This window comes from Hyperolius riggenbachi, chromosome 6 (genome assembly GCF_040937935.1).
Source record: "Hyperolius riggenbachi isolate aHypRig1 chromosome 6, aHypRig1.pri, whole genome shotgun sequence".
Taxonomy (NCBI): domain Eukaryota; kingdom Metazoa; phylum Chordata; class Amphibia; order Anura; family Hyperoliidae; genus Hyperolius; species Hyperolius riggenbachi.
In genome coordinates this window covers 384,255,931-384,283,805 of record NC_090651.1, presented here as the reverse complement: position 1 = coordinate 384,283,805, position 27,875 = coordinate 384,255,931, and the positions used below count along the sequence as shown (strand labels likewise).

At 52.0% G+C, this 27,875-nt stretch overlaps 1 protein-coding gene across 1 annotated transcript; it reads left to right on the top strand.

The window, feature by feature from the left end:
- Window positions 1–279: 279 nt before the first annotated feature.
- On the top strand, window positions 280–13,735 carry LOC137523113 (urokinase plasminogen activator surface receptor-like). The gene is made up of 6 exons (XM_068243333.1): window positions 280–327; window positions 1,943–2,083; window positions 7,476–7,649; window positions 7,722–7,865; window positions 10,492–10,617; window positions 13,459–13,735. The coding sequence occupies exons 2-6, from the start codon at window positions 1,960–1,962 to the stop codon at window positions 13,731–13,733; spliced, it is 843 nt and encodes a 280-aa protein (XP_068099434.1). The 5' UTR covers window positions 280–327; window positions 1,943–1,959; the 3' UTR covers window positions 13,734–13,735.
- The last annotated feature ends 14,140 nt before the right edge of the window (window positions 13,736–27,875 follow it).

Below are 27,875 nucleotides of genomic sequence, written 5' to 3'. Positions count from 1 at the left end.
TCATGAATAGCCAATTAGGCCAGATTTGCAAAGCCAGACTTGCTAGGGTAGGCCTCTTTTCCACGGACAGTTGATAGGCAGTAACATGCCTCTCAAACTCTTACAACTGCTCACTACTGCCTGGTAACAGCTTGCTGCTGCCTGGAAACTGCTTGTTGCTGCCTGGTATCTGCTCACTGCTGCCTGGTAACTGCTTGCTGCTGCCTGGTAACTGCTTGCTGCTGCCTGGTAACTGCTTGCTGCTGCCTGGTAACTGCTTGCTGCTGCCTGGTAACTGCTTGCTGAGCACACAGCTCAACAGTCCGTGGAAAAGAAGCCTAAAACTTGGTGATTGAGCACGCATACATTTTCTCATGCAAAGTACTTCTTCTTCTTGCTCGAAGGTTGAGGCACTTACTCTATTATATATATAGATTATTGGTGATCTGCAGTATCACCGATAATCAGATACATCTACTAACCTCTGGACACCTGAGAGAGAAGTGAGTGATTGGGTGTAACAGTAACACTAGTAGACAGTACTTAAGGAGTAGGTACAGAGGCAGTAAGGAATACTGCACAGACGTATGCTCCTTCCGTAAGCCTAGACTCTCCCGGGGGAGGAGCTAAGCAGAAGGTGGGAAGGATAGAGCGTGAGTGACACCAATGAGCGGGTGTCACTAACAGATTTGGGAACTGCCTCTAACAGTAAGGCTAGTTCTCGAGGTCGGCCAAGCCAGGTCGTCAACACACAGACAGATAAGGTACAGGATCAGAAGGCAGATACGGAATCAAATAACAGGCAGGGTAAGGCAACGGAGAATCAGAATAACGTGGTACAGAATCAGGAGGCAGGTACAGAGTCCAGGAACGAGCAGAGGTTGGCAACAGGATATCAGAATTAGCAAGGTACAGAATCAGAGATCAGAGGAATAGTCAGGCAGGCAGAAGGTCATAACAAATAATACAATTCAATATTCCTAATGCTATAAGGTGTGAGCTCCTTGATGTCAACACCTTTGGAAACTATGCTAGAACACAGAAACAGACAAGGCCTGAGTGCTACCACGTAGTGATCGCAACGGCAGACAACCAGCAAATGCCCAGCCACCAGTATATATACTATAGCGCTCGCCAGCGCCACCCTAAAGTGCTGGACCAATGAAAAGTGGTGGAAATGTCAGCTGACCAGCTTGGTCAGCTGACCTTCTTCTGGCTGTCATATAAACTCTGCCTCTCAGCGCGCGCGCGCGTCATTCTGAACCTGTGTGGACTATCAGTCCCAGCCACAACAGTCACGCTTTGCAATGTCTCTGCTGGCCTGCACGCGGGGTGAGACGCACCGCTATCTGCACATGCGGTGGCCTCCCCGCGCCTGGTCAGACTGTCAGTAGCAGGCCTGTGCGCGCAAACCGCTGCGTCAGGCGCGGCGGTTTCTCCGCGTTCCGCTATGCCAGCCGCGGAAACAGCCGCCTCATCCTGCGTCCATGCGGCGGCTTTTCCGCGTTTCTTCACAGGATCATTTTATAAGGAAAATTGACTTTCTTTTTAAAGGTAGCCGTTAACTTTCCAATTTTTAGGGAAAAATCGTTTGAGGGATCAGACATTCTGATCGGATTGGTGGTAAATAATCTCCATTTGTGGGCACAATCAATTACGAACAATTATAAAAATAGTCGTCTGATTGGATTTTCGCCACACCAAAATTTGGATTTTCTTGTTGGTTGTGATAGTTAGGAAGCAAAGATTGCACAGCGTCTGTTTGTCAGGAAGCAAAGATTGGTTCGTTGATGGTGTAGTGAATGATTTCACTTCTGATCAGAATTATCTGATCGTTCAAATGATTTTTCGCTAGAAATTGGATCGTTACTGGCCACCTTTAAAGCATTCTAAGAACCTATTTTACTGATATAAACGCGTGCCCACCAGTCTTCTAACAATGCCTCATTGTCTTGATACCCAGATCGCCCCACGTCGGAAATGAAGGGATGCGCTTCAACCCAGCTGTGCAACCAAACCTCCATCATTGACACCGGCAAACATTCTATGTCCATGACGTCCACCTGCTGTGAGAGCGACTACTGCAACTACAAAGACTACACAGGTACCGACGGCAGACATAAGACTGTGCCAGATAGTGCTGGGAGCAATGAATGGAGCAGATGTAACATACTGACTATGCAGCATGGGTTTAAAGCCCAATCGATTCTCTCTCTTAACGAAATCCCCCCCCCCCCAAACGTGCCTACATGTAAAGCCCCACCCCTTCAGTTCCCCCCATACTCACCTCTGAAGCTCTCCACCTTTGGACTTTGGAGTCACATGTGTCTCACTTACAGGTCAGACACCCGTGGTGATGAAGTCACCTTGAGATACTGCCCGGAGTTTACGCAGCAGCAGGGTGGGCCGTCTGTCACGGAACAGCCGTGAGAAACGAGAACGCAATCGGTTTATTGCACCGATTGCCAGTGACGTGCTATATCTGGATTCATTGTGTAGGAGCATCTGCAGTCTTTTCTCAGCAGAGAGATAGCATCAGCTTAACTTCAGGATGGCTCTTTTGATTTACTAATGAACAAGAACAAACCAAAAGGCCTTTTCATACAGGGAGAGCCCAGGGAGCTAGTCACAGCTTGAAACCAGACAGCCTGGCTGCAGCAATAAGCAGGAAGAAATGAATGTTGTATATGTTTTTTTTGCATATTTAAGGAATACCGTTCAGGTGAGAAATGTGAAAGTTATATCATTCTGCTGGTCCGGATCTTGTGAGTATTTTGATATTAAATTGGGGCCACTGGCATAACCAGAACTTGGGATATTCCACTGTTTTTTTAGCCGGGCATGCAAACATGCCCAAGTTTGGTATCATATGAACTGGCATAGTCTGAGAAATATGAATATGTGTGTCATATGTGTGTGAATATGTGGGTCATGTGTGTGTTCGGAAAGCGTAAGCCGAGATATGACAAATGTCATATTTGGTGGGCATGGGGCACCCAGCCAGGGAGCTCACCGCCCCTGTCCAACCCCTGGGCTGTACTTGAGGCTCCACCCAAAGATGTGCCTTGTTCAAAAGTATTTGCGAGGGACTCCTCCCTCATTCATCCATTTTCCACCTTCTTGAAAGCTGCTACCACTTTGAGGGACAAGTGGTGGTAGCCATTTTGTTTGGACTTTGAACTTTGCTGAAACTGAAAACAAAAGAAACTCTACAAGTTTTTCCCAATACGGACATATTTCCACAAACCCTAAGTATTTTCTTCATTTTTATTTCATACTGGCTATTAATGGTTCAATAATTGTTGATTTTAATAATTTTCTGTATATGTTAATTATTTATATTGCACGTGAATAAAGACTTTAATAAAGTCGTTCACTGTTTCGCTACCCTGCTAGTCAGCCGCACAACTGAACCCAGACTTCTGAAGAGACGCTACTGTTGCTGCTAGCTAGACAGAATAGAGTGTTTAACCGTTTTATTTGCAGGATCAGTCAGTCAGTCAGTAGGGTCTACTGGCCCATACCAGTGGTGGTGGCAGATATACCCTGAAATAGTGTGTAAAGTGTAAGTACCGTAACCTCACAGGCACCCTTCTGGTCGGGCTGCTGCCCAAATTCAGTCGACTTCCGTGCATGGTCTGTGTGCTGAAACCGACTGGAAGGCAATTTGCGTTCCGACCACTAGGGCTCCTGTGACACTGTCATTTGGCTTACTCTGCGCCCAACTGACCGAGCAACGAAGTAGCATGTATGCCCCACTGTTCCGGACCCCATCACCCCAAGCACACACAGCAGGTCAAATTGACATTGTGGTACCCATAGTTGGTCACTATGGGGGTGGAGAGGAGGAATGCACGGGTTGATGGAGGAAGGTAGTAGGAGTTATAACCATCTCTATTCTAGCAACCACTGTAACATATGATGCCCCTAATGTGGCACTCCCTCCAATGTATCACTGCTAGAATTTGGTGCCCACTTTATGTTAACACCCACACTGGTTCTGCACCCACTGCTAGTTTGACCCTAATACTTGTCTCTTAGCCACTACTTGTTACCCATTAACAAGGAGACCACCTGATGTCCAACCCCCATGTGAAATGGGCATAGGGGTAATGAAGTTCCCCTTACCCACTTCCACAAAGAATTACATTTAAATAAAAATGTCACAACAAAAAAAGTTCTTCAATGTTCTAAATTAACCAGAAATACTTGGTTATTCCTACGCCAATATCTCTGGAAATGTCCCCCCTCAATAATTTCTCCTATAGGGAGGAGGATTCCCATTGGTCTGTTAAAGTGAACCAGAGAGAAAGCACCCTCATGTATTTGACCATATATATGAGTGAGAACATTAGAGAAAACACCTACCTTGCTCTCTGTTTCATCCTTCACTGCTCAGCCTGCTTGTTATCAGCCCTGATAAAATCCCCCACTGAGCATTCAGTCTGGCTTTGCTCAGAAATCATTATAGCTAAGTCTTTCTTCTCTGATGTCTTTTCAAGCCCAAGCCTGCCCCCTTCTGGCTCTGCTATAATGATTCCTGAGCAAAGCCAGACTGAATGCTCAGTCGGGGATTTTATCAGGGCTGATAAGAAGCAGGCTGAGCAGTGAAGGATGAAGCAGAAAGCAGGGTAAGTGTTTTCTCTAATGTTCCCACTGATATACAGTGGGATGTAAAAGTTTGGGCAACCTTGTTAATCGTCATGATTTTCCTGTATAAATTGTTGGTTGTTACCATAAAAAATGTCAGTTAAATACATCATATAGGAGACACACACAGTGATATTTGAGAAGTTTATTGGATAAACAGAAAATGTGCAATAATTGTTTAAATCATGACGATTAACAAGGTTACCCAAACTTTCGCATCCAACTGTACTTGAGCATAGCAAGCCCCGACGAGATTTTTTTCCTTGCTTCCACTGTTCTCCATAAGAGAACCCGAGGTGGGGTTCTTCCATGGCAATCCCCATACAGAGGCTGGGTCTGCCTATAGAGCCCAGCCTCTGTTGCTATGTAGCTTCCTCCAAAGCCCCCCCCCCCCCCTGTGCGCTGTCAGACCCCATAAAACACAGCCGCGCTGGCGTCACGCAGCATCAGTCTCCGCTCTCCCCTGCCTCCTGAATCGCTCCGGTCGCCGCCCACGTCCCTTCCCTCCCCGCTGATTGGAGGGAAGGGACGTGGGCGGGGACCGGAGCGATTCAGTAGGCGGGGAGAGCAGCCGAGACTGACGTTAGTGAGGTAAACACAGCCGCATAGCGCCGCTGTGTTTTAGGGGGTCTGGCTGAGCGCAGGGGTGGCTTTGGAGGAAACTAACTAGCAACAGAGGCTGGGCTCTATAGGCAGACCCAGCCTCTGTATGGGGATTGCGATGATAGAACCCCGCCTCGGGTTCTCTTTAAAGAGGAACTCCAGTGAAAATAATGTAATAAAACAGTGCTTCATTTTTACAATAATTATATATAAATGATTTAGTCAGTGTTTGCCCATTGTAAAATCTTGCCTCTCCCTGATTTACATTCTGGCATTTATCACAGGGTGACATTTTTACTGCTGGCAGGTGATGTCAGTGGAAGGAGATGCTGCTTGCTTTTTTTGGCAGTTGGAAACAGCTGCATAACAGGTGTTATTTCCCACAATGCAACATGGCTCCCACGGTGTGATGTCAGCACCATGGTCCTACAGAGCCCTCTTGATGATCTATTGGAGAAAAGATAAAGATTTCTCGTGGGAAAGGGGGTATCAGCTACTGATTGGGATGAAGTTCAATTCTTGGTGACGGTTTCTCTTTAACACACCTAGAAAATGTGATAAGTCCAATATATATGGGGGCTTTGCTATTAACCGCAGTATTTAAAGAGACTCCGTAACAAAAATTGCATCCTGTTTTTTATCATCCTACAAGTTCCAAAAGCTATTCTAATGTGTTCTGGCTTACTGCAGCACTTACTGCTATCACAGTCTCTGTAATAAATCAATGTATCTTTCCCCTGTCAGACTTGTCGGCCTGTGTCTGGAAGGCTGCCAAGTTCTTCAGTGTTGTGGTTCTGTGATGAATCTCCCCTCTCCAGGCCCCTCTCTGCACACTGCCTGTGTGTTATTTAGATTATGGCAGATTCTCTCTTCTCGCTTATCTTTTACAAGCTGGATAAATCGTCCTCTGAGCTGGCTGGGCTTTCACATACTGAAGAATTACAAACAAGGGCAAAGCTGTTTGCAGGAGAAAAAAGAGCAGCCTGAAACTTCAGTGCATGAGAACTGCAGGGAGAAAGAAACACACAAATGATCTCTTGAGATTCAAAAGGAAGGCTGTATACAGCCTGCTTGTGTATGGTTGTATTTTCTATGTGTGGACATGCTGTACATCAACCTACTTCCTGTTTTGGTGGCCATTTTGTTTGTTTATAAACAAACTTTTTAAAACTGTTTTTAACCACTTTTAATGCGGCGAGGAGCGGCGAAATTGTGACAGAGGGTAATAGGAGATGTCCCCTAACGCACTGGTATGTTTACTTTTGTGCGATTTTAACAATACAGATTCTCTTTAAAGTGTAGTTGAGAAGAAGGATAAAAGAAGTATTATACATACCTGTGGCTTCCTCCAGCCCCCTTCATGCTGATCGATCCCTCGCCGGCCTTCTCCGCTGCCTGCAGCCTCCGCAATCACAATGTAGCCCGGTAATTCGTCCAGTTGGTGCAGGCGCATAACTCTCCTGGCAACAGGAGCATGATGAGGCATATGCATGCTGCCGGGCGGTGCATGCACAGTAATCCCAGACTCCTGAAGTTACCGGGCCAGATTGGGGAGGAATGTGATGGCGGAGGAGGACGGCGAGGGGCCGATCAGTGTGAAGGGGGTTAGAGGAAGCCCCAAGTATACATGAAACTTCTTTTATCTCTTATCTCAGGTTCACTTGGGGAACAATAATGTGAAAATGTACATCATAGAGGTGCCTGATCCACCAGCCCGTACAGGCGCTCGCCTGGAGCGATGTGCCTGGAGGAAGGCGCAGCTGTGGGAGGAGGGGCTGCAGCCACACCCACGTCAGATAGTGTGCCCCCCCAGGTGGTGAACTGGCTTGCGCCAATTTGCCAGCCACAGCACACAGTTCACGTCCAGCCTGCGGAGTCTGGGGTTCTGGCAGAGCAGGGGAGGCAGCCGCATTACGATTCATTTCTGGAGAAACGCAGCCGCATTACGATTATTTTCACGGGGTGGCACCACAGTGTGTGTGTGGGGGGGAGAGCTTGTCGGGGTGCCACGGTGGGGGGGGGGGGGGGTCTGTTCTGTGAGCGCCACAGGTTTTCTTGCCTGGAGTGACAAGATGGCTAGAGGCGCCCCTGAATTCACCACATGATCGAGCATAAAACATTTGCTTGCTCATCCCCATTGCTGAATGAATCTACAATTTGTGAGAGAGATTTTCTACTGTTTGAATTATAACAACTCACCATTCATCCAATTCCAAAGTCTGCTCAATGATTATGTCATCTAGTGCCAGAAGTGCTTCCAACTGATGCGCCTGTCGTGAATCTCAGATGTCTGTCATGCGAGGGGAACTCCACATCCTGCGCCAGCTCCAACCTGACTTCCCTCCGGTCTGCTGGACTGCAGGATCGGTGTATGACCATCAGCACCGCCTATGTTACTGGTGTCAGCGGCATCAATGGTGAGATCCACTCTAAGCTGTAAGCCAGTCGCCATGTGTGTTTTCTCCGTACTGACTCTCCTCTCCCTGCAGCCTCCAGGTCAGACGTGGTGGTGAAAGGGTGCGGCACCGGCAATCTATGCGGCCGGAAGCTGTATTATAACACGGGAGCTGGAAGGATCTATTCAGAGGTGTCGTGCTGCGGAGCCCCCAACTGCAACCAGGGCGTCAATACAGGTACTCTAAGGACAGACCTCTTATTTTATGAGCCTCTATACATAATACTAATTACTGAAACTGTTGAAGCAGAACTCTGGGAAAAGCTTACTTTCTGGAGTCCAGCGCCCCGCTGTGGCAAAGTACAATTTTGTCATTAATGTATACATCTGCTCAGAGCCTGGACAAGGGCCTTCAGCACCCAAGGCTAAGACACCAAAGTGCGCCCCTCCATCCCTCCCACCCCGGCCGTCACACACTGATTGCTATTACACTAAGAGGCCCCTCCTCCATCCCTCCCACCCCAGCCGTCACACACTGATTGCTATTACACTAAGAGGCCCCTCCCCATCCCTCCCACCCCAGCCGTCACACACTGATTGCTATTACACTAAGAGGCCCCTCCTCCATCCCTCCCACCCCAGCCGTCACACACTGATTGCTATTACACTAAGAGGCCCCTCCTCCATCCCTCCCACCCCAGCCGTTACACACTGATTGCTATTACACTAAGAGGCCCCTCCCCATCCCTCCCACCCCAGCCATCACACACTGATTGCTATTACACTAAGAGGCCCCTCCCCATCCCTCCCACCCCAGCCGTCACACACTGATTGCTATTACACTAAGAGGCCCCTCCTCCATCCCTCCCACCCCAGCCGTCACACACTGATTGCTATTACACTAAGAGGCCCCTCCCCATCCCTCCCACCCCAGCCGTCACACACTGATTGCTATTACACTAAGAGGCCCCTCCTCCATCCCTCCCACCCCAGCCGTCACACACTGATTGCTATTACACTAAGAGGCCCCTCCTCCATCCCTCCCACCCCAGCCGTTACACACTGATTGCTATTACACTAAGAGGCCCCTCCCCATCCCTCCCACCCCAGCCATCACACACTGATTGCTATTACACTAAGAGGCCCCTCCTCCATCCCTCCCACCCCAGCCGTCACACACTGATTGCTATTAGACTAAGAGGCCCCTCCCCCATCCCTCCCACCCCAGCCGTTACACACTGATTGCTATTACACTAAGAGGCGCCCCAGGGCCCCAAACACCTTAATCTCTAGTTATCTGGCTTGCAGTCTCTGCCATGTATCCCCTTTTCTTATTTCTCTCTGCTTCAAACACAATAGGGGAATGATAGCTGAGTGAGTTGTGCGTCCCCTCCTACACTGCGCCGAGGCTGGAGCCTCTCTTGCCTCTGCCTCGCCCTGCGCCCCCCTCCTACACTGCACCCAGAGGCTGGAGCCTCTCTCGCTTCTGCCTCGGCCCGCCCTGCGCCCCCTCCTACACTGCGCCCTGAGGCTGGAGCCTCTCTCACCTCTGCCTCGGCCCCGCCCTACATATGCTATAAATGTAACCTCCCTGGCGTTAAGGACGAGCCTCACTCATCATAAAAAAAATTAGCTGTAATAGGTAAGGACGAGTCAGGCTTGTCCAGTTATTACAATTACTCACCAGCGGCGTCACTGGCATGCGGGATCCCTCGCCGGCACATCGCAGCTTCCCTGCAAGCATCAGACTGTACTGACTTCTGTGTGGCCACCTTAAAGCATACCTGAAGTGTACCTCAACCTGCCTCAATGCAGCCTTAAAGGATACCCGAAGTGACATGTGACATAATGAGATAGACATGGGTATGTACAGTGCCTAGCACACAAATAACTATGCTGTGTTTTTTTTTCTCTGCCTGAAACAGTTAAATATGGAGGTATGTAAGTGGCTGACTCAGTCCTGACTCAGACAGGAAGTGACTACAGTGTGACCCTCGCTGATAAGAAATTCCCCTTTTTTACCTCTTTCTTGCTCTCAGAAGCCAATTTCTGCTAGGAAAGTGTTTTATAGTTGGAATTTCTTATCAGTGAGGGTCACACTGTAGTCACTTCCTGTCTGAGTCAGGCCTGAGTCACCCACTTACATACCTGATATTTCACTCTTTCAAGCAGAGAAAGAAAAAAAGGAACACAGCATAATTATTTGTGTGCTCGGCACTGTACATACACATGTCTATCTCATTATGTCACATGTCACTTCAGGTATCCTTTAATGATAACATCTGAAAACACCACCCTTTTATTTTTAGAAGTATTACCTTTATTCTGTATTGCAGTGGTATTATTTGCCCACCCTGTCCTCCCAGCCAAAAGTTTTGCTTTGCACTGGAAGCCAAATGCTGCCACTCCCATCTCTGCCCAGCAAGTGACACAGGTCCCCACCCACCCTCTCCAAGAGAGAACAGGAAGTAAGATGGAGTGGAGTAGGGAGAAAATTGTTTGCCTTTCAAGTCAAAGTTGAACTTTTTGCTGGAAGGGCGGGACTGAAGAAGAATATTATCACCGAACTACGGAAAACCGGGACTGCTTATAAAAATAAGCTATGGTGTTCTAGTAAGGCTACATAGGTGGGGGGAGGGAGTACTATCACTTTAAGAGGAAGCGGTAATGAGGGACGTTCAGCAACATTTCAGATGGTGCAATCTATGGCAGAGCTCCAGTAGGTGGGCTTAGGTCAGGACCAGACTGGGCATCAGGCATCTATGCTATACAGCAGTAGGCTTCATTTATCTGAAAATCTTGCTGGGCTGTTTGGACTCATAAGAAGTGGACAAGATGCTTCTAATAAACTCTGTTTCCTCCAGTGAAAATCGATGAGACTCCAAACGGCATGAAGTGTTACGGGTGTAACGAAACGGGCTTGGGGGAGTGTCAACAAACAACCATCGTCTCATGTACCGGTTATATGACTTCGTGTATGGACGTTATAGGTAATGGTACAATATAGGCTCCACTGTCATATATACTTGTATGCCTCTATAAAGACATGTATATGGGTGTCCACAAATAACTGTAGAGCTTTATGCTACTGTATGTGATTTGTCAGGTAGATTGGCCTGGTATTTACAAGTGGTCATCAGAGAAGTAACAGGAACTGTCCTAGTTGGACACGTCACACCTGGTTGGCTGCTTTGTAAGAAGGTGAATGCGTCCACCTGTTTGGATCAGAGGGGAGTGTAAGGAAAGCGCAGGCGCAGGTCGTCAGGATGGGGAGGCTGTGACAGAGTGCGCATCAGCTTCTGCTCGAGTGCCGGTACCTTAGGAACGTTGCACTCGAAGACTAATAGCAGGATGTAATAAGATTCATTAATACCAACTTATGGGAAAAATTTACACTACACCCAAAATTAGCCATTCTCCACATAGGCTTAAAGAGAACCAGAGATGAAGCACCCGCATGTATTTTACCTTATAAATCAGTGGGAACATGACGGTAAACACCTAATCTGCTCTTTGTTTCATTGTTCTCTGTTTAATCTGACTGTTATCACCTCCGATAAGAATCCCCGACTGAGCACGCAGTCTAGCTTTGCTACGGAAAGATTATAGCTGAGTCTGTCTTCTCTGGTGTCTTTTCAAGCCCAAGCCTGCCCCCTTGTGGCTCTGCTATAATGACTCCCTGCAAAGCCAGACTGAATGCTCAGTCCGGGATTCTTATCACAGCTGATAACAGACACTTTTAGCAGTGAGGATGAAACAGAGAGCATGGTAAGTGTTTTCTCTAATGTTCTTACTGATATATATGGTAAAATACACAAGGGTGCTTCATCTCTGGTTCCCTTTAAACGAGATACCTATAAACCTACCACATCCCATCTCCTGTGTGCCACGAGACACCTCATAGTCTCCTCATAGAAATCTAAAGAATATCCTAGTATCTCCCAGGTTATAGTGTAAAAAAAAAAAAATAACCTCTGACACTGTATTATCAAATCATTTGCATGATCTTGTTTTGTTGTGAGTTTCCTGTATGTCCTACCTTGTATGTTAACCCTTTTATCTATTGTGCAGCGCTGCGTAATATGTTGGCGCTATATAAATACAATAAATAATAATAATAATAGCTATACTTGTATTATTGGTGATTCTGCAGATCATCACATAAATCAGGTATAGTGTCTGCATTATTGGTGATACTGCAGATCACACAATAATCAGACGTCTGTGTTGCTACACCAATCGTTACACCCATATAGTGTATTAATTTAGCCACGCCTCCCAAGTTTCTGAGCCAGGAAAAAGGGACACTAAGACACGCCCTTGCTACATCTTTAAACACACCCCACTTTTTCAAAGCCACACCCCTCCCCGATACAGTTTCCCGGAGCCATGTTTTCTCCCCCCTACCTCTGATGCAGAGATTGGCGCACAGAGCGATGGTAAGAAAGTTTTTTTTTTTTTAAATAATCACAGCACACGTATGTATTAAAGTAAATAAACTATAGTAAATAGCCCTACATGAAGAGTTATGAAAGCCACTATAGAGTTAGGACAGGTTATGTTAAAACTAAGCACACCATTGTTTTTCTTGTGAAATTCCCAATGAGTTTGATGTGTCATATGACCCTCTTCCTATTGAAAAAAACAAAAGTTGGATTCAAAATGGCCAACTTCAAAATGGCCGCCATGGTCACCACCCATCTTGAAAAGTCCCCCCCCCCCCCCCCCCCTCACATATACTAATTTGCCACAAACAGGAAGTTAATATCACCAATCATTACCATTTTATTAAGGTGTATCCATATAAATGGCCCACCATGTAGAATTATTGTTATGTTTCCACCAATCCCTGCCTCATTCTGTCTTTGTCAAGGGTTTCCTCGGGGGAACACGCTAATACATTGTAGCTCCGCCCCCGCTGAACTATTATGAGTAGTAACAGAATTATTGTTATGTTTCCACCAATGCCTGCCTCATTCTGTCTTTGTCAAGGGTTTCCTCGAGGGAACATGCTGATGTGAGGTAGCTCCGCCCCCACTGAACTATTATGAGCGATAATAGAATTATAGCTATGTTTCCACCAATGCTTGCCTGGCTGCCTCATTCTGTCTTTGTCCAGGGTTGCCTCGGTGGAACATGCTGATGTGGGGTAGCTCCACCCCCACTGGACTATTATGAGCAATAAAAGAATTATAGCTATGTTTCCACCAATGCCTGTCTCATTCTGTCTTTGTCCAGGGTTTCCTCGGGGGAACACGCGAATACGTTGTAGCGCCACCCCCGCAGAACTGCCATGTGTTATAATAGAAGTATTGTTATGTTTCCACCAATGCCTGTCTCATTCTGTCTTTGTCCACTGTTTCCTCAGGGGAACACCCTAATGTGGGGTAGCTCCGCCCCCACAGAACTGCTATGCATTATAATAGAAGTAGTTATGTTTCCACCAATGCCTGCTTCATTCTGTCTTTGTCCAGGGTTTCCTCGGGGGAACACACTGATGTGGGGTAGCTCCGCCCCCGCAGAACTGCTATGTGTTATAATAGAAGTATTGTTATGTTTCCACCAATGCCTGTCTCATTCTGTCTTTGTCCAGGGTTTCCTCGGGGGAACACGCTAATACGTTGTAGCGACACCCCCGCAGAACTGCCATGTGTTATAATAGAAGTATTGTTATGTTTCCACCAATGCCTGTCTCATTCTGTCTTTGTCCAGGGTTTCCTCGGGGGAACACGCTAATACGTTGTAGCGCCACCCCCGCAGAACTGCTATGTGTTATAATAGAAGTATTGTTATGTTTCCACCAATGCCTGTCTCATTCTGTCTTTGTCCAGGGTTTCCTCAGGGGAACACGCTGATGCGGGGCTGTGTCTCTACAGATGTCTGCTACGGTCTGTCGTCTGTCATGTACCTCCAGCCCAGCCAGAAGCTGTACTGTTGTCAGGGCAACATGTGCAATGACGGGACCATCACCAATTACGTCACAGCTGGATCACACCAGGCAATCACCAATTACATCACAGCTGGATCACACCAGGCGCGCAGCAGTGCGTACATCACAGGGGGCGCTGTGCTGGTGCTGATACAAGTGCTACGGACATTACTATGAACTGCAGGATGTGCACCCGTGTTTCTCAATAATCGCCCTTATGCAATAAATAATAAATACTATATCAATAATTACAAGCCTTTATTTGCAAAAAATAACAATAATATACCCTCATGGCATATAGTACATATTAAACAAGTCCCTAAGGTCACTATTTATATATATATTTTTTTAATTATGTCTTTTTTATAAGGGTTTTATTTTGGTAACTTATAAACATACAAATTTGATAACTGGCAGTGGCTGGATAGTGTACTGGTTAAGAGGAAAACATTTTATACATACCTGGTGCTTCCTCCAGCCCCTCCACGCAGATCTTTCCCTCGCCGCCGTCCAAAGCTTCTTGGATCCTCCGGTAGCAGTACCATTATCTTCGGCCAGTCAGGGCCAGTCAGCGCTGGTGCAATGTGGGCAAGCGTACTCCCCTGTCTCACTACTGCGGCTCCCAGCGATGGGACTGCGCATGTGCAGTACGCCCGATTGCCTGAGAACAGGGCTGCTACCGGAGGGTCCAGACGACTGAGGACGGTGGCGAGGGAGTGATCTGCATGGAGGGGGCTGGAGGAAGCCCCAGGAAGGTATAAAAATGTTGCCTCCTTTCGTCTCAGGTTTACTTTAAGGGCTCCACCTCTGACACAGGAGACTTGGATTCGAATCTCGGCTCTTCCTGTTCAGTAAGCTGCCCCTATCCAGTAAGGAGACATTGGGCAAGACTCCCTAACACTGCTACTGCCTATAGAGCACGCTGTAGTGGCTACAGCTCTGGCCTAACACTGCTACTGCCTATAAAGCCCCCCCTAGTGGCTGCAGCTCTGGCCTAACACTGCTACTGCCTATAGAGTGCCCCTAGTGGCTGAAGCTCTGGCCTAACACTGCTACTGCCTATAAAGCCCCCCCTAGTGGCTGCAGCTCTGGCCTAACACTGCTACTGCCTATAGAGCGCCCCCTAGTGGCTGCAGCTCTGGCCTAACACTGCTACTGCCTATAGAGCTCCCCTAGTGGCTGCAGCTCTGGCCTAACACTGCTACTGCCTATAGAGTGCCCCCTAGTGGCTGCAGCTCTGGCCTAACACTGCTACTGCCTATAGAGCACCCCTAGTGGCTGCAGCTCTGTCCTAACACTGCTACTGCCTATAGAGCACCCCTAGTGGCTGCAGCTCTGGCCTAACACTGCTACTGCCTATAGAGCGCCCCCTAGTGGCTGCAGCTCTGGCCTAACACTGCTACTGCCTATAGAGCGCCCCTAGTGGCTGCAGCTCTGGCCTAACACTGCTACTGCCTATAGAGCACCCCCTAGTGGCTGCAGCTCTGGCCTAACACTGCTACTGCCTATAGAGCACCCCTAGTGGCTGCAGCTCTGGCCTAACACTGCTACTGCCTATAGAGCGCATCCTAGTGGCTGCAGCTCTGGCCTAACACTGCTACTGCCTATGGAGCACCCCCTAGTGACTGCAGCTCTGGCCTAACACTGCTACTGCCTATAGAGCGCCCCCTAGTGGCTGCAGCTCTGGCCTAACACTGCTACTGCCTATAGAGCACCCCTAGTGGCTGCAGCTCTGGCCTAACACTGCTACTGCCTATAAAGCCCCCCCTAGTGGCTGCAGCTCTGGCCTAACACTACTACTGCCTATAGAGCGCCCCCTAGTGGCTGCAGCTCTGGCCTAACACTTCTACTGCCTATAGAGCGCCCCCTAGTGGCTGCAGCTCTGGCCTAACACTGCTACTGCCTATAGAGCGCCCCCTAGAGGCTGCAGCTCTGGCCTAACACTGCTACTGCCTATAGAGCACCCCTAGTGGCTGCAGCTCTGGCCTAACACTGCTACTGCCTATAGAGCGCCCCTAGTGGCTGCAGCTCTGGCCTAACACTGCTACTGCCTATAGAGCGCCCCCTAGTGGCTGCAGCTCTGGCCTAACACTACTACTAGCTATAGAGCGCCCCCTAGTGGCTGCAGCTCTGGCCTAACACTGCTACTGCCTATAGAGCGCCCCTAGTGGCTGCAGCTCTGGCCTAACACTGCTACTGCCTATAGAGCACCCCTAGTGGCTGCAGCTCTGGCCTAACACTGCTACTGCCTATAGAGTGCCCCCTAGTGGCTGCAGCTCTGGCCTAACACTGCTACTGCCTATAGAGCTCCCCTAGTGGCTGCAGCTCTGGCCTAACACTGCTACTGCCTATAGAGTGCCCCCTAGTGGCTGCAGCTCTGGCCTAACACTGCTACTGCCTATAGAGCACCCCTAGTGGCTGCAGCTCTGTCCTAACACTGCTACTGCCTATAGAGCACCCCTAGTGGCTGCAGCTCTGGCCTAACACTGCTACTGCCTATAGAGCGCCCCCTAGTGGCTGCAGCTCTGGCCTAACACTGCTACTGCCTATAGAGCGCCCCTAGTGGCTGCAGCTCTGGCCTAACACTGCTACTGCCTATAGAGCACCCCCTAGTGGCTGAAGCTCTGGCCTAACACTGCTACTGCCTATAGAGCACCCCTAGTGGCTGCAGCTCTGGCCTAACACTGCTACTGCCTATAGAGCGCATCCTAGTGGCTGCAGCTCTGGCCTAACACTGCTACTGCCTATAGAGCACCCCCTAGTGACTGCAGCTCTGGCCTAACACTGCTACTGCCTATAGAGCGCCCCCTAGTGGCTGCAGCTCTGGCCTAACACTGCTACTGCCTATAGAGCACCCCTAGTGGCTGCAGCTCTGGCCTAACACTGCTACTGCCTATAAAGCCCCCCCTAGTGGCTGCAGCTCTGGCCTAACACTACTACTGCCTATAGAGCGCCCCCTAGTGGCTGCAGCTCTGGCCTAACACTGCTACTGCCTATAGAGCGCCCCCTAGTGGCTGCAGCTCTGGCCTAACACTGCTACTGCCTATAGAGCTCCCCTAGAGGCTGCAGCTCTGCCTAACACTGCTACTGCCTATAGAGCGCCCCCTAGAGGCTGCAGCTCTGGCCTAACACTGCTACTGCCTATAGTGCACCCCTAGTGGCTGCAGCTCTGGCCTAACTCTGCTACTGCCTATAGAGCGCCCCTAGTGGCTGCAGCTCTGGCCTAACACTGCTACTGCCTATAGAGCGCCCCCTAGTGGCTGCAGCTCTGGCCTAACACTGCTACTGCCTATAGAGCGCCCCCTAGTGGCTGCAGCTCTGGCCTAACACTGCTACTGCCTATAGAGCACGCTGTAGTGGCTGCAGCTCTGGCCTAACACTGCTACTGCCTATAGAGCACCCCTAGTGGCTGCAGCTCTGGCCTAACACTGCTACTGCCTATAGAGCGCCCCCTAGTGGCTGCAGCTCTGGCCTAACACTGCTACTGCCTATAGAGCGCCCCCTAGTGGCTGCAGCTCTGGCCTAACACTGCTACTGCCTATAGAGTGCCCCAAGTGGCTGCAGCTCTGGCCTAACACTGCTACTGCCTATAGAGCACCCCTGCCTAGTGGCTGCAGCTCTGACCTAACACTGCTACTGCCTATAGAGCCCCCCCTAGTGGCTGCAGCTCTGGCCTAACACTGCTACTGCCTATAGAGCACCCCCTAGTGGCTGCAGCTCTGGCCTAACACTGCTACTGCCTATAGAGCACGCTGTAGTGGCTGCAGCTCTGGCCTAACACTGCTACTGCCTATAGAGCTCCCCCTAGTGGCTGCAGCTCTGACCTAACACTGCTACTGCCTATAGAGCCCCCCCTAGTGGCTGCAGCTCTGGCCTAACACTGCTACTGCCTATAGAGCACCCCCTAGTGGCTGCAGCTCTGGCCTAACACTGCTACTGCCTATAGAGCACGCTGTAGTGGCTGCAGCTCTGGCCTAACACTGCTACTGCCTATAGAGCGCCCCCTAGTGGCTGCAGCTCTGGCCTAACACTGCTACTGCCTATAGAGCACCCCTAGTGGCTGCAGCTCTGGCCTAACACTGCTACTGCCTATAGAGCGCGTCCTAGTGGCTGCAGCTCTGGCCTAACACTGCTACTGCCTATAGAGCGCCCCCTAGTGGCTGCAGCTCTGGCCTAACACTGCTACTGCCTATAGAGCACCCCTAGTGGCTGCAGCTCTGGCCTAACACTGCTACTGCCTATAGAGCGCCCCCCCTAGTGGCTGCAGCTCTGGCCTAACACTGCTACTGCCTATAGAGCGCCCCCTAGTGGCTGCAGCTCTGGCCTAACACTGCTACTGCCTATAGAGCGCCCCTAGTGGCTGCAGCTCTGGCCTAACACTGCTACTGCCTATAGAGCACCCCCTAGTGGCTGCAGCTCTGGCCTAACACTGCTACTGCCTATAGAGCACCCCTAGTGGCTGCAGCTCTGGCCTAACACTGCTACTGCCTATAGAGCGCATCCTAGTGGCTGCAGCTCTGGCCTAACACTGCTACTGCCTATGGAGCACCCCCTAGTGACTGCAGCTCTGGCCTAACACTGCTACTGCCTATAGAGCGCCCCCTAGTGGCTGCAGCTCTGGCCTAACACTGCTACTGCCTATAGAGCACCCCTAGTGGCTGCAGCTCTGGCCTAACACTGCTACTGCCTATAAAGCCCCCCCTAGTGGCTGCAGCTCTGGCCTAACACTACTACTGCCTATAGAGCGCCCCCTAGTGGCTGCAGCTCTGGCCTAACACTTCTACTGCCTATAGAGCGCCCCTAGTGGCTGCAGCTCTGGCCTAACACTGCTACTGCCTATAGAGCGCCCCCTAGAGGCTGCAGCTCTGGCCTAACACTGCTACTGCCTATAGAGCACCCCTAGTGGCTGCAGCTCTGGCCTAACACTGCTACTGCCTATAGAGCGCCCCTAGTGGCTGCAGCTCTGGCCTAACACTGCTACTGCCTATAGAGCGCCCCCTAGTGGCTGCAGCTCTGGCCTAACACTACTACTGCCTATAGAGCGCCCCCTAGTGGCTGCAGCTCTGGCCTAACACTGCTACTGCCTATAGAGCGCCCCTAGTGGCTGCAGCTCTGGCCTAACACTGCTACTGCCTATAGAGCACCCCTAGTGGCTGCAGCTCTGGCCTAACACTGCTACTGCCTATAGAGTGCCCCCTAGTGGCTGCAGCTCTGGCCTAACACTGCTACTGCCTATAGAGCTCCCCTAGTGGCTGCAGCTCTGGCCTAACACTGCTACTGCCTATAGAGTGCCCCCTAGTGGCTGCAGCTCTGGCCTAACACTGCTACTGCCTATAGAGCACCCCTAGTGGCTGCAGCTCTGTCCTAACACTGCTACTGCCTATAGAGCACCCCTAGTGGCTGCAGCTCTGGCCTAACACTGCTACTGCCTATAGAGCGCCCCCTAGTGGCTGCAGCTCTGGCCTAACACTGCTACTGCCTATAGAGCGCCCCTAGTGGCTGCAGCTCTGGCCTAACACTGCTACTGCCTATAGAGCACCCCCTAGTGGCTGAAGCTCTGGCCTAACACTGCTACTGCCTATAGAGCACCCCTAGTGGCTGCAGCTCTGGCCTAACACTGCTACTGCCTATAGAGCGCATCCTAGTGGCTGCAGCTCTGGCCTAACACTGCTACTGCCTATAGAGCACCCCCTAGTGACTGCAGCTCTGGCCTAACACTGCTACTGCCTATAGAGCGCCCCCTAGTGGCTGCAGCTCTGGCCTAACACTGCTACTGCCTATAGAGCACCCCTAGTGGCTGCAGCTCTGGCCTAACACTGCTACTGCCTATAAAGCCCCCCCTAGTGGCTGCAGCTCTGGTCTAACACTACTACTGCCTATAGAGCGCCCCCTAGTGGCTGCAGCTCTGGCCTAACACTGCTACTGCCTATAGAGCGCCCCCTAGTGGCTGCAGCTCTGGCCTAACACTGCTACTGCCTATAGAGCTCCCCTAGAGGCTGCAGCTCTGCCTAACACTGCTACTGCCTATAGAGCGCCCCCTAGAGGCTGCAGCTCTGGCCTAACACTGCTACTGCCTATAGTGCACCCCTAGTGGCTGCAGCTCTGGCCTAACTCTGCTACTGCCTATAGAGCGCCCCTAGTGGCTGCAGCTCTGGCCTAACACTGCTACTGCCTATAGAGCGCCCCCTAGTGGCTGCAGCTCTGGCCTAACACTGCTACTGCCTATAGAGCGCCCCCTAGTGGCTGCAGCTCTGGCCTAACACTGCTACTGCCTATAGAGCACGCTGTAGTGGCTGCAGCTCTGGCCTAACACTGCTACTGCCTATAGAGCACCCCTAGTGGCTGCAGCTCTGGCCTAACACTGCTACTGCCTATAGAGCGCCCCCTAGTGGCTGCAGCTCTGGCCTAACACTGCTACTGCCTATAGAGCGCCCCCTAGTGGCTGCAGCTCTGGCCTAACACTGCTACTGCCTATAGAGTGCCCCAAGTGGCTGCAGCTCTGGCCTAACACTGCTACTGCCTATAGAGCACCCCTGCCTAGTGGCTGCAGCTCTGACCTAACACTGCTACTGCCTATAGAGCCCCCCCTAGTGGCTGCAGCTCTGGCCTAACACTGCTACTGCCTATAGAGCACCCCCTAGTGGCTGCAGCTCTGGCCTAACACTGCTACTGCCTATAGAGCACGCTGTAGTGGCTGCAGCTCTGGCCTAACACTGCTACTGCCTATAGAGCTCCCCCTAGTGGCTGCAGCTCTGACCTAACACTGCTACTGCCTATAGAGCCCCCCCTAGTGGCTGCAGCTCTGGCCTAACACTGCTACTGCCTATAGAGCACCCCCTAGTGGCTGCAGCTCTGGCCTAACACTGCTACTGCCTATAGAGCACGCTGTAGTGGCTGCAGCTCTGGCCTAACACTGCTACTGCCTATAGAGCGCCCCCTAGTGGCTGCAGCTCTGGCCTAACACTGCTACTGCCTATAGAGCACCCCTAGTGGCTGCAGCTCTGGCCTAACACTGCTACTGCCTATAGAGCGCGTCCTAGTGGCTGCAGCTCTGGCCTAACACTGCTACTGCCTATAGAGCGCCCCCTAGTGGCTGCAGCTCTGGCCTAACACTGCTACTGCCTATAGAGCACCCCTAGTGGCTGCAGCTCTGGCCTAACACTGCTACTGCCTATAGAGCGCCCCCCCTAGTGGCTGCAGCTCTGGCCTAACACTGCTACTGCCTATAGAGCGCACCCTAGTGGCTACAGCTCTGGCCTAACACTGCTACTGCCTATAGAGCGCCCCCCCTAGTGGCTGCAGCTCTGGCCTAACACTGCTACTGCCTATAGAGCGCACCCTAGTGGCTACAGCTCTGGCCTAACACTGCTACTGCCTATAGAGCACCCCTAGTGGCTGCAGCTCTGGCCTAACACTGCTACTGCCTATAGAGCGCGTCCTAGTGGCTGCAGCTCTGGCCTAACACTGCTACTGCCTATAGAGCACCCCTAGTGGCTGCAGCTCTGGCCTAACACTGCTACTGCCTATAGAGCACCCCCTAGTGGCTGCAGCTCTGGCCTAACACTGCTACTGCCTATAGAGCACCCCTAGTGGCTGCAGCTCTGGCCTAACACTGCTACTGCCTATAGAGCTCCCCTAGGGGCTGCAGCTCTGGCCTAACACTGCTACTGCCTATAGAGCACCCCTAGTGGCTGCAGCTCTGGCCTAACACTGCTACTGCCTATAGAGCTCCCCTAGTGGCTGCAGCTCTGGCCTAACACTGCTACTGCCTATAGAGTGCCCCTAGTGGCTGCAGCTCTGGCCTAACACTGCTACTGCCTATAGAGCACCCCCTAGTGGCTGCAGCTCTGGCCTAACACTGCTACTGCCTATAGAGCACCCCCTAGTGGCTGCAGCTCTGGTCTAACACTGCTACTGCCTATAGAGCACCCCTAGTGGTTGCAGCTCTGGCCTAACACTGCTACTGCCTATAGAGCACCCCCTAGTGGCTGCAGCTCTGGCCTAACACTGCTACTGCCTATAGAGCTCCCCCTAGTGGCTGCAGCTCTGGCCTAACACTGCTACTGCCTATAGAGCTCCCCCTAGGGGCTGCAGCTCTGGCCTAACACTGCTACTGCCTATAGAGCACCCCCTAGTGGCTGCAGCTCTGGCCTAACACTGCTACTGCCTATAGAGCGCCCCCTAGTGGTTGCAGCTCTGGCCTAACACTGCTACTGCCTATAGAGCGCCCCCTAGTGGCTGCAGCTCTGGCCTAACACTGCTACTGCCTATAGAGTGCCCCCTAGTGGCTGCAGCTCTGGCCTAACACTGCTACTGCCTATAGAGCGCCCCCTAGTGGCTGCAGCTGTGGCCTAACACGGCTACTGCCTATAGAGCGTCCCTAGTGGCTGCAGCTCTGGCCTAACACTGCTACTGGCTATAGAGCGTCCCTAGTGGCTGCAGCTCTGGCCTAACACTGCTACTGCCTATAGAGCACCCCCTAGTGGCTGCAGCTCTGGCCTAACACTGCTACTGCCTATAGAGCTCCCCCTAGTGGCTGCAGCTCTGGCCTAACACTGCTACTGCCTATAGAGCGCGCCCCTAGTGGCTGCAGCTCTGGCCTAACACTGCTACTGCCTATAGAGCGCCTCCTAGTGGCTGCAGCTGTGGCCTAACACTGCTACTGCCTATAGAGCACCCCTAGTGGCTGCAGCTCTGGCCTAACACTGCTACTGCCTATAGAGCGCCCCCTAGTGGCTGCAGCTCTGGCCTAACACTGCTACTGCCTATAGAGCGCCCCCTAGTGGCTGCAGCTCTGGCCTAACACTGCTACTGCCTATAGAGTACGCTGTAGTGGCTGCAGCTCTGGCCTAACACTGCTACTGCCTATAGAGTACGCTGTAGTGGCTGCAGCTCTGGCCTAACACTGCTACTGCCTATAGAGTGCCCCCTAGTGGCTGCAGCTCTGGCCTAACACTGCTACTGCCTATAGAGCGCCCCCTAGTGGCTGCAGCTCTGGCCTAACACTGCTACTGCCTATAGAGCGCCCCCTAGTGGCTGCAGCTCTGGCCTAACACTGCTACTGCCTATAGAGTGCTCCCTAGTGGCTGCAGCTCTGGCCTAACACTGCTACTGCCTACAGAGCGCCTCCTAGTGGCTGCAGCTCTGGCCTAACACTGCTACTGCCTATAGAGCCCCCTAGTGGCTGCAGCTCTGGCCTAACACTGCTACTGCCTATAGAGCGCCCCCTAGTGGCTGCAGCTCTGGCCTAACACTGCTACTGCCTATAGAGCACCCCTAGTGGCTGCAGCTCTGGCCTAACACTGCTACTGCCTATAGAGCGCCCCCTAGTGGCTGCAGCTCTGGCCTAACACTGCTACTGCCTATAGAGTACGCTGTAGTGGCTGCAGCTCTGGCCTAACACTGCTACTGCCTATAGAGCGCCCCCTAGTGGCTGCAGCTCTGGCCTAACACTGCTACTGCATATAGAGCCCCCTAGTGGCTGCAGCTCTGGCCTAACACTGCTACTGCCTATAGAGTGCCCCCTAGTGGCTGCAGCTCTGGCCTAACACTGCTACTGCCTATAGAGCACGCTGTAGTGGCTGCAGCTCTGGCCTAACACTGCTACTGCCTATAGAGCGCCCCCTAGTGGCTGCAGCTCTGGCCTAACACTGCTACTGCCTATAGAGCTCCCCTAGTGGCTGCAGCTCTGGCCTAACACTGCTACTGCCTATAGAGTGCCCCCTAGTGGCTGCAGCTCTGGCCTAACACTGCTACTGCCTATAGAGCATGTCCTAGTGGCTGCAGCTCTGGCCTAACACTGCTACTGCCTATAGAGCACGCTGTAGTGGCTGCAGCTCTGGCCTAACACTGCTACTGCCTATAGAGTACGCTGTAGTGGCTGCAGCTCTGGCCTAACACTACTACTGCCTATAGAGCACCCCCTAGTGGCTGCAGCTCTGGCCTAACACTGCTACTGCCTATAGAGCACCCCTAGTGGCTGCAGCTCTGGCCTAACACTGCTACTGCCTATAGAGCGCCCCCTAGTGGCTGCAGCTCTGGCCTAACACTGCTACTGCCTATAGAGCGCCCCCTAGTGGCTGCAGCTCTGGCCTAACACTACTACTGCCTATAGAGCACCCCCTAGTGGCTGCAGCTCTGGCCTAACACTGCTACTGCCTATAGAGTGCCCCCTAGTGGCTGCAGCTCTGGCCTAACACTGCTACTGCCTATAGAGCGCCCCCTAGTGGCTGCAGCTCTGGCCTAACACTGCTACTGCCTATAGAGCACGCTGTAGTGGCTGCAGCTCTGGCCTAACACTGCTACTGCCTATAGAGCACCCCCTAGTGGCTGCAGCTCTGGCCTAACACTGCTACTGCCTATAGAGCACGCTGTAGTGGCTGCAGCTCTGGCCTAACACTGCTACTGCCTATAGAGCGCCCCCTAGTGGTTGCAGCTCTGGCCTAACACTGCTACTGCCTATAGAGCGCCCCCTAGTGGCTGCAGCTCTGGCCTAACACTGCTACTGCCTATAGAGTGCCCCCTAGTGGCTGCAGCTCTGGCCTAACACTGCTACTGCCTATAGAGCGCCCCCTAGTGGCTGCAGCTGTGGCCTAACACGGCTACTGCCTATAGAGCGTCCCTAGTGGCTGCAGCTCTGGCCTAACACTGCTACTGGCTATAGAGCGTCCCTAGTGGCTGCAGCTCTGGCCTAACACTGCTACTGCCTATAGAGCACCCCCTAGTGGCTGCAGCTCTGGCCTAACACTGCTACTGCCTATAGAGCTCCCCCTAGTGGCTGCAGCTCTGGCCTAACACTGCTACTGCCTATAGAGCGCGCCCCTAGTGGCTGCAGCTCTGGCCTAACACTGCTACTGCCTATAGAGCGCCTCCTAGTGGCTGCAGCTGTGGCCTAACACTGCTACTGCCTATAGAGCACCCCTAGTGGCTGCAGCTCTGGCCTAACACTGCTACTGCCTATAGAGCGCCCCCTAGTGGCTGCAGCTCTGGCCTAACACTGCTACTGCCTATAGAGCGCCCCCTAGTGGCTGCAGCTCTGGCCTAACACTGCTACTGCCTATAGAGTACGCTGTAGTGGCTGCAGCTCTGGCCTAACACTGCTACTGCCTATAGAGTACGCTGTAGTGGCTGCAGCTCTGGCCTAACACTGCTACTGCCTATAGAGTGCCCCCTAGTGGCTGCAGCTCTGGCCTAACACTGCTACTGCCTATAGAGCGCCCCCTAGTGGCTGCAGCTCTGGCCTAACACTGCTACTGCCTATAGAGCGCCCCCTAGTGGCTGCAGCTCTGGCCTAACACTGCTACTGCCTATAGAGTGCTCCCTAGTGGCTGCAGCTCTGGCCTAACACTGCTACTGCCTACAGAGCGCCTCCTAGTGGCTGCAGCTCTGGCCTAACACTGCTACTGCCTATAGAGCCCCCTAGTGGCTGCAGCTCTGGCCTAACACTGCTACTGCCTATAGAGCGCCCCCTAGTGGCTGCAGCTCTGGCCTAACACTGCTACTGCCTATAGAGCACCCCTAGTGGCTGCAGCTCTGGCCTAACACTGCTACTGCCTATAGAGCGCCCCCTAGTGGCTGCAGCTCTGGCCTAACACTGCTACTGCCTATAGAGTACGCTGTAGTGGCTGCAGCTCTGGCCTAACACTGCTACTGCCTATAGAGCACCCCCTAGTGGCTGCAGCTCTGGCCTAACACTGCTACTGCATATAGAGCCCCCTAGTGGCTGCAGCTCTGGCCTAACACTGCTACTGCATATAGAGCCCCCTAGTGGCTGCAGCTCTGGCCTAACACTGCTACTGCCTATAGAGTGCCCCCTAGTGGCTGCAGCTCTGGCCTAACACTGCTACTGCCTATAGAGCACGCTGTAGTGGCTGCAGCTCTGGCCTAACACTGCTACTGCCTATAGAGCGCCCCCTAGTGGCTGCAGCTCTGGCCTAACACTGCTACTGCCTATAGAGCTCCCCTAGTGGCTGCAGCTCTGGCCTAACACTGCTACTGCCTATAGAGTGCCCCCTAGTGGCTGCAGCTCTGGCCTAACACTGCTACTGCCTATAGAGCACCCCCTAGTGGCTGCAGCTCTGGCCTAACACTGCTACTGCCTATAGAGCACGCTGTAGTGGCTGCAGCTCTGGCCTAACACTGCTACTGCCTATAGAGCACGCTGTAGTGGCTGCCTCGCAAGCGCTTTGAGTCAGACAGGAGAAAAACCACTATACAAATATAGGAATTATTATTATTACTAGCTGACCTAAGCCCGTTTGAAAACGGGTCTAGGTCTGTCCCCAACGCGTGCGTCGCGTGTGCGTGTACCCGCCCGTCGTGCACTTGTACACATGTCCACCCGCCCTGCGTCCTGTCCCAACGGCTGTCAGTGCTTGACATGCGCAATAGTGCAAAAGCACTGACGCAGGGACAGACGCAGGGACAGACGCAGGGACACTTGTACTATATGCACTGGTAATAAAAAGTAGGAAAACACATTTTTATTGAATATTATGTCAGAGTTTTATCCCACTTTATGTAGTCTTGTGCCGCAGAAAATAAACATTAGCTGTTGCCCCAGATACAAAAATGAAGTACCCAGGTATCCCCCAGATACAAGAGCTCAGTAGCCATGTACCCCGGGCCCGGTTACAACTGCCCCCAGGTAGAAGAATGATGTAGCCAGGTATCCCCCAGATACAAGAGCTCAGTAGCCATGTACCCCGGGCCCGGTTACAACTGCCCCCAGGTAGAAGAATGATGTAGCCAGGTATCCCCCAGATACAAGAGCTCAGTAGCCATGTACCCCGGGCCCGGTTACAACTGCCCCCAGGTAGAGGAATGATGTAGCCAGGTATCCCCCAGATACAAGAGCTCAGTAGCCATGTACCCCGGGCCCGGTTACAACTGCCCCAGATAAAAGAATGATGTAGCCAGGTATCCCCCAGATACAAGAGCTCAGTAGCCATGTACCCCGGGCCCGGTTACAACTGCCCCAGATAAAAGAATGATGTAGCCAGGTATCCCCCAGATACAAGAGCTCAGTAGCCATGTACCCCGGGCCCGGTTACAACTGCCCCCAGGTAGAAGAATGATGTAGCCAGGTATCCCCCAGATACAAGAGCTCAGTAGCCATGTACCCCGGGCCCGGTTACAACTGCCCCCAGGTAGAGGAATGATGTAGCCAGGTATCCCCCAGATACAAGAGCTCAGTAGCCATGTACCCCGGGCCCGGTTACAACTGCCCCCAGGTAGAGGAATTAAGTAGCCTTACCCCCCCCCCCCCCCCCTCATAATATTGCTACATGTAGGGGTACGCAGTGGTGGGGTGAGTGTCTTACCTTTTCCAGCACCGGGGCCAATTCATCTGCAATAACCTATCCCATAAAGGATCGCTCACCTGTACATTCAATATATCAAAAATACACTCCAATCAGCATTACTGAAATGGACACACTAGTATTGGACTTACAAACACCATATACTGTAGTACTCAGGGCCAGGCCGAGGCATAGGCTGGAGAGGCTCCAGCCTCAGGGCGCAGTGTAGGAGGGGGTGCACAATTCATTCAGCTGTCATTCCTAATTGTGTTTAAAGCAGAAAGAAATAAGAAAAGGGGATACATGGCAGTGACTGCAAGCCAGATAACTAGATATTAAGGTGTTGGGGAGGTTGTGGGCCCTGTGGCCCTCTTAGTGTAATAGCAATCAGTGTTGTGATGGCTGGGGTGGGAGGGATGGAGGGGTGCACTTTGGTGTCTCAGCCTTGGGTGCTGGAGGACCTTGTCCCTGCTCTGGTAGTACTGCTAAAACCAGCTCCTGCTAAAGGCCTACATGTAAAATAGGCACAGCGGTAATTTGGGTGCTGTGGAGAGCTGCTTGTACAATATCAGTACAATTACTGATAGTCTAGTATCAGAGCTGGATCATGCACTAGGTAGTGTTGGGCGAACAGTGTTCGCCACTGTTCGGGGTTCTGCAGAACATCACCCTGTTCGGGTGATGTTCGCGTTCGGCCGAACACCTGACGGTGTTCGGCCTTTTAAGTTCGGGTTCGCCCCGAACTTCTAATGGCCGCCGAACAGGGCCGAACAGGGCCCCTGTTCGGCCGAACAGGGCCCTGTTCGGCCGAATACTGCCCCCCTATGGGGTCGCAGGCATAAGGGGGGAGCATGCCCCGATCGCGGGGGGGGTCGGAAATTCCCCCCACCCCCTCCGCTAGCGCTCCCCCCTCTGCCCGCTTCCCCATTCAAAAGTTTAAGCAAAGTACCTGTAGTGGATGGCCTGGCAGTGGGCGGCACTGTGGAGTGAGGAGGAGGAGTCCGGAGAGTGACAAGTT

Bases quoted from the DNA above. Each gene is read 5' to 3' on its own strand.
- LOC137523113 (XM_068243333.1), top strand. From the start codon at position 1,960: ATGAAGGGATGCGCTTCAACCCAGCTGTGCAACCAAACCTCCATCATT. The intron at 7,866-10,491 runs GTACTCTAAGGA...TGTTTCCTCCAG, and splicing joins CAACCAGGGCGTCAATACAG to TGAAAATCGATGAGACTCCA. The intron at 10,618-13,458 runs GTAATGGTACAA...GTCTTTGTCCAG, and splicing joins TTCGTGTATGGACGTTATAG to GGTTTCCTCAGGGGAACACG.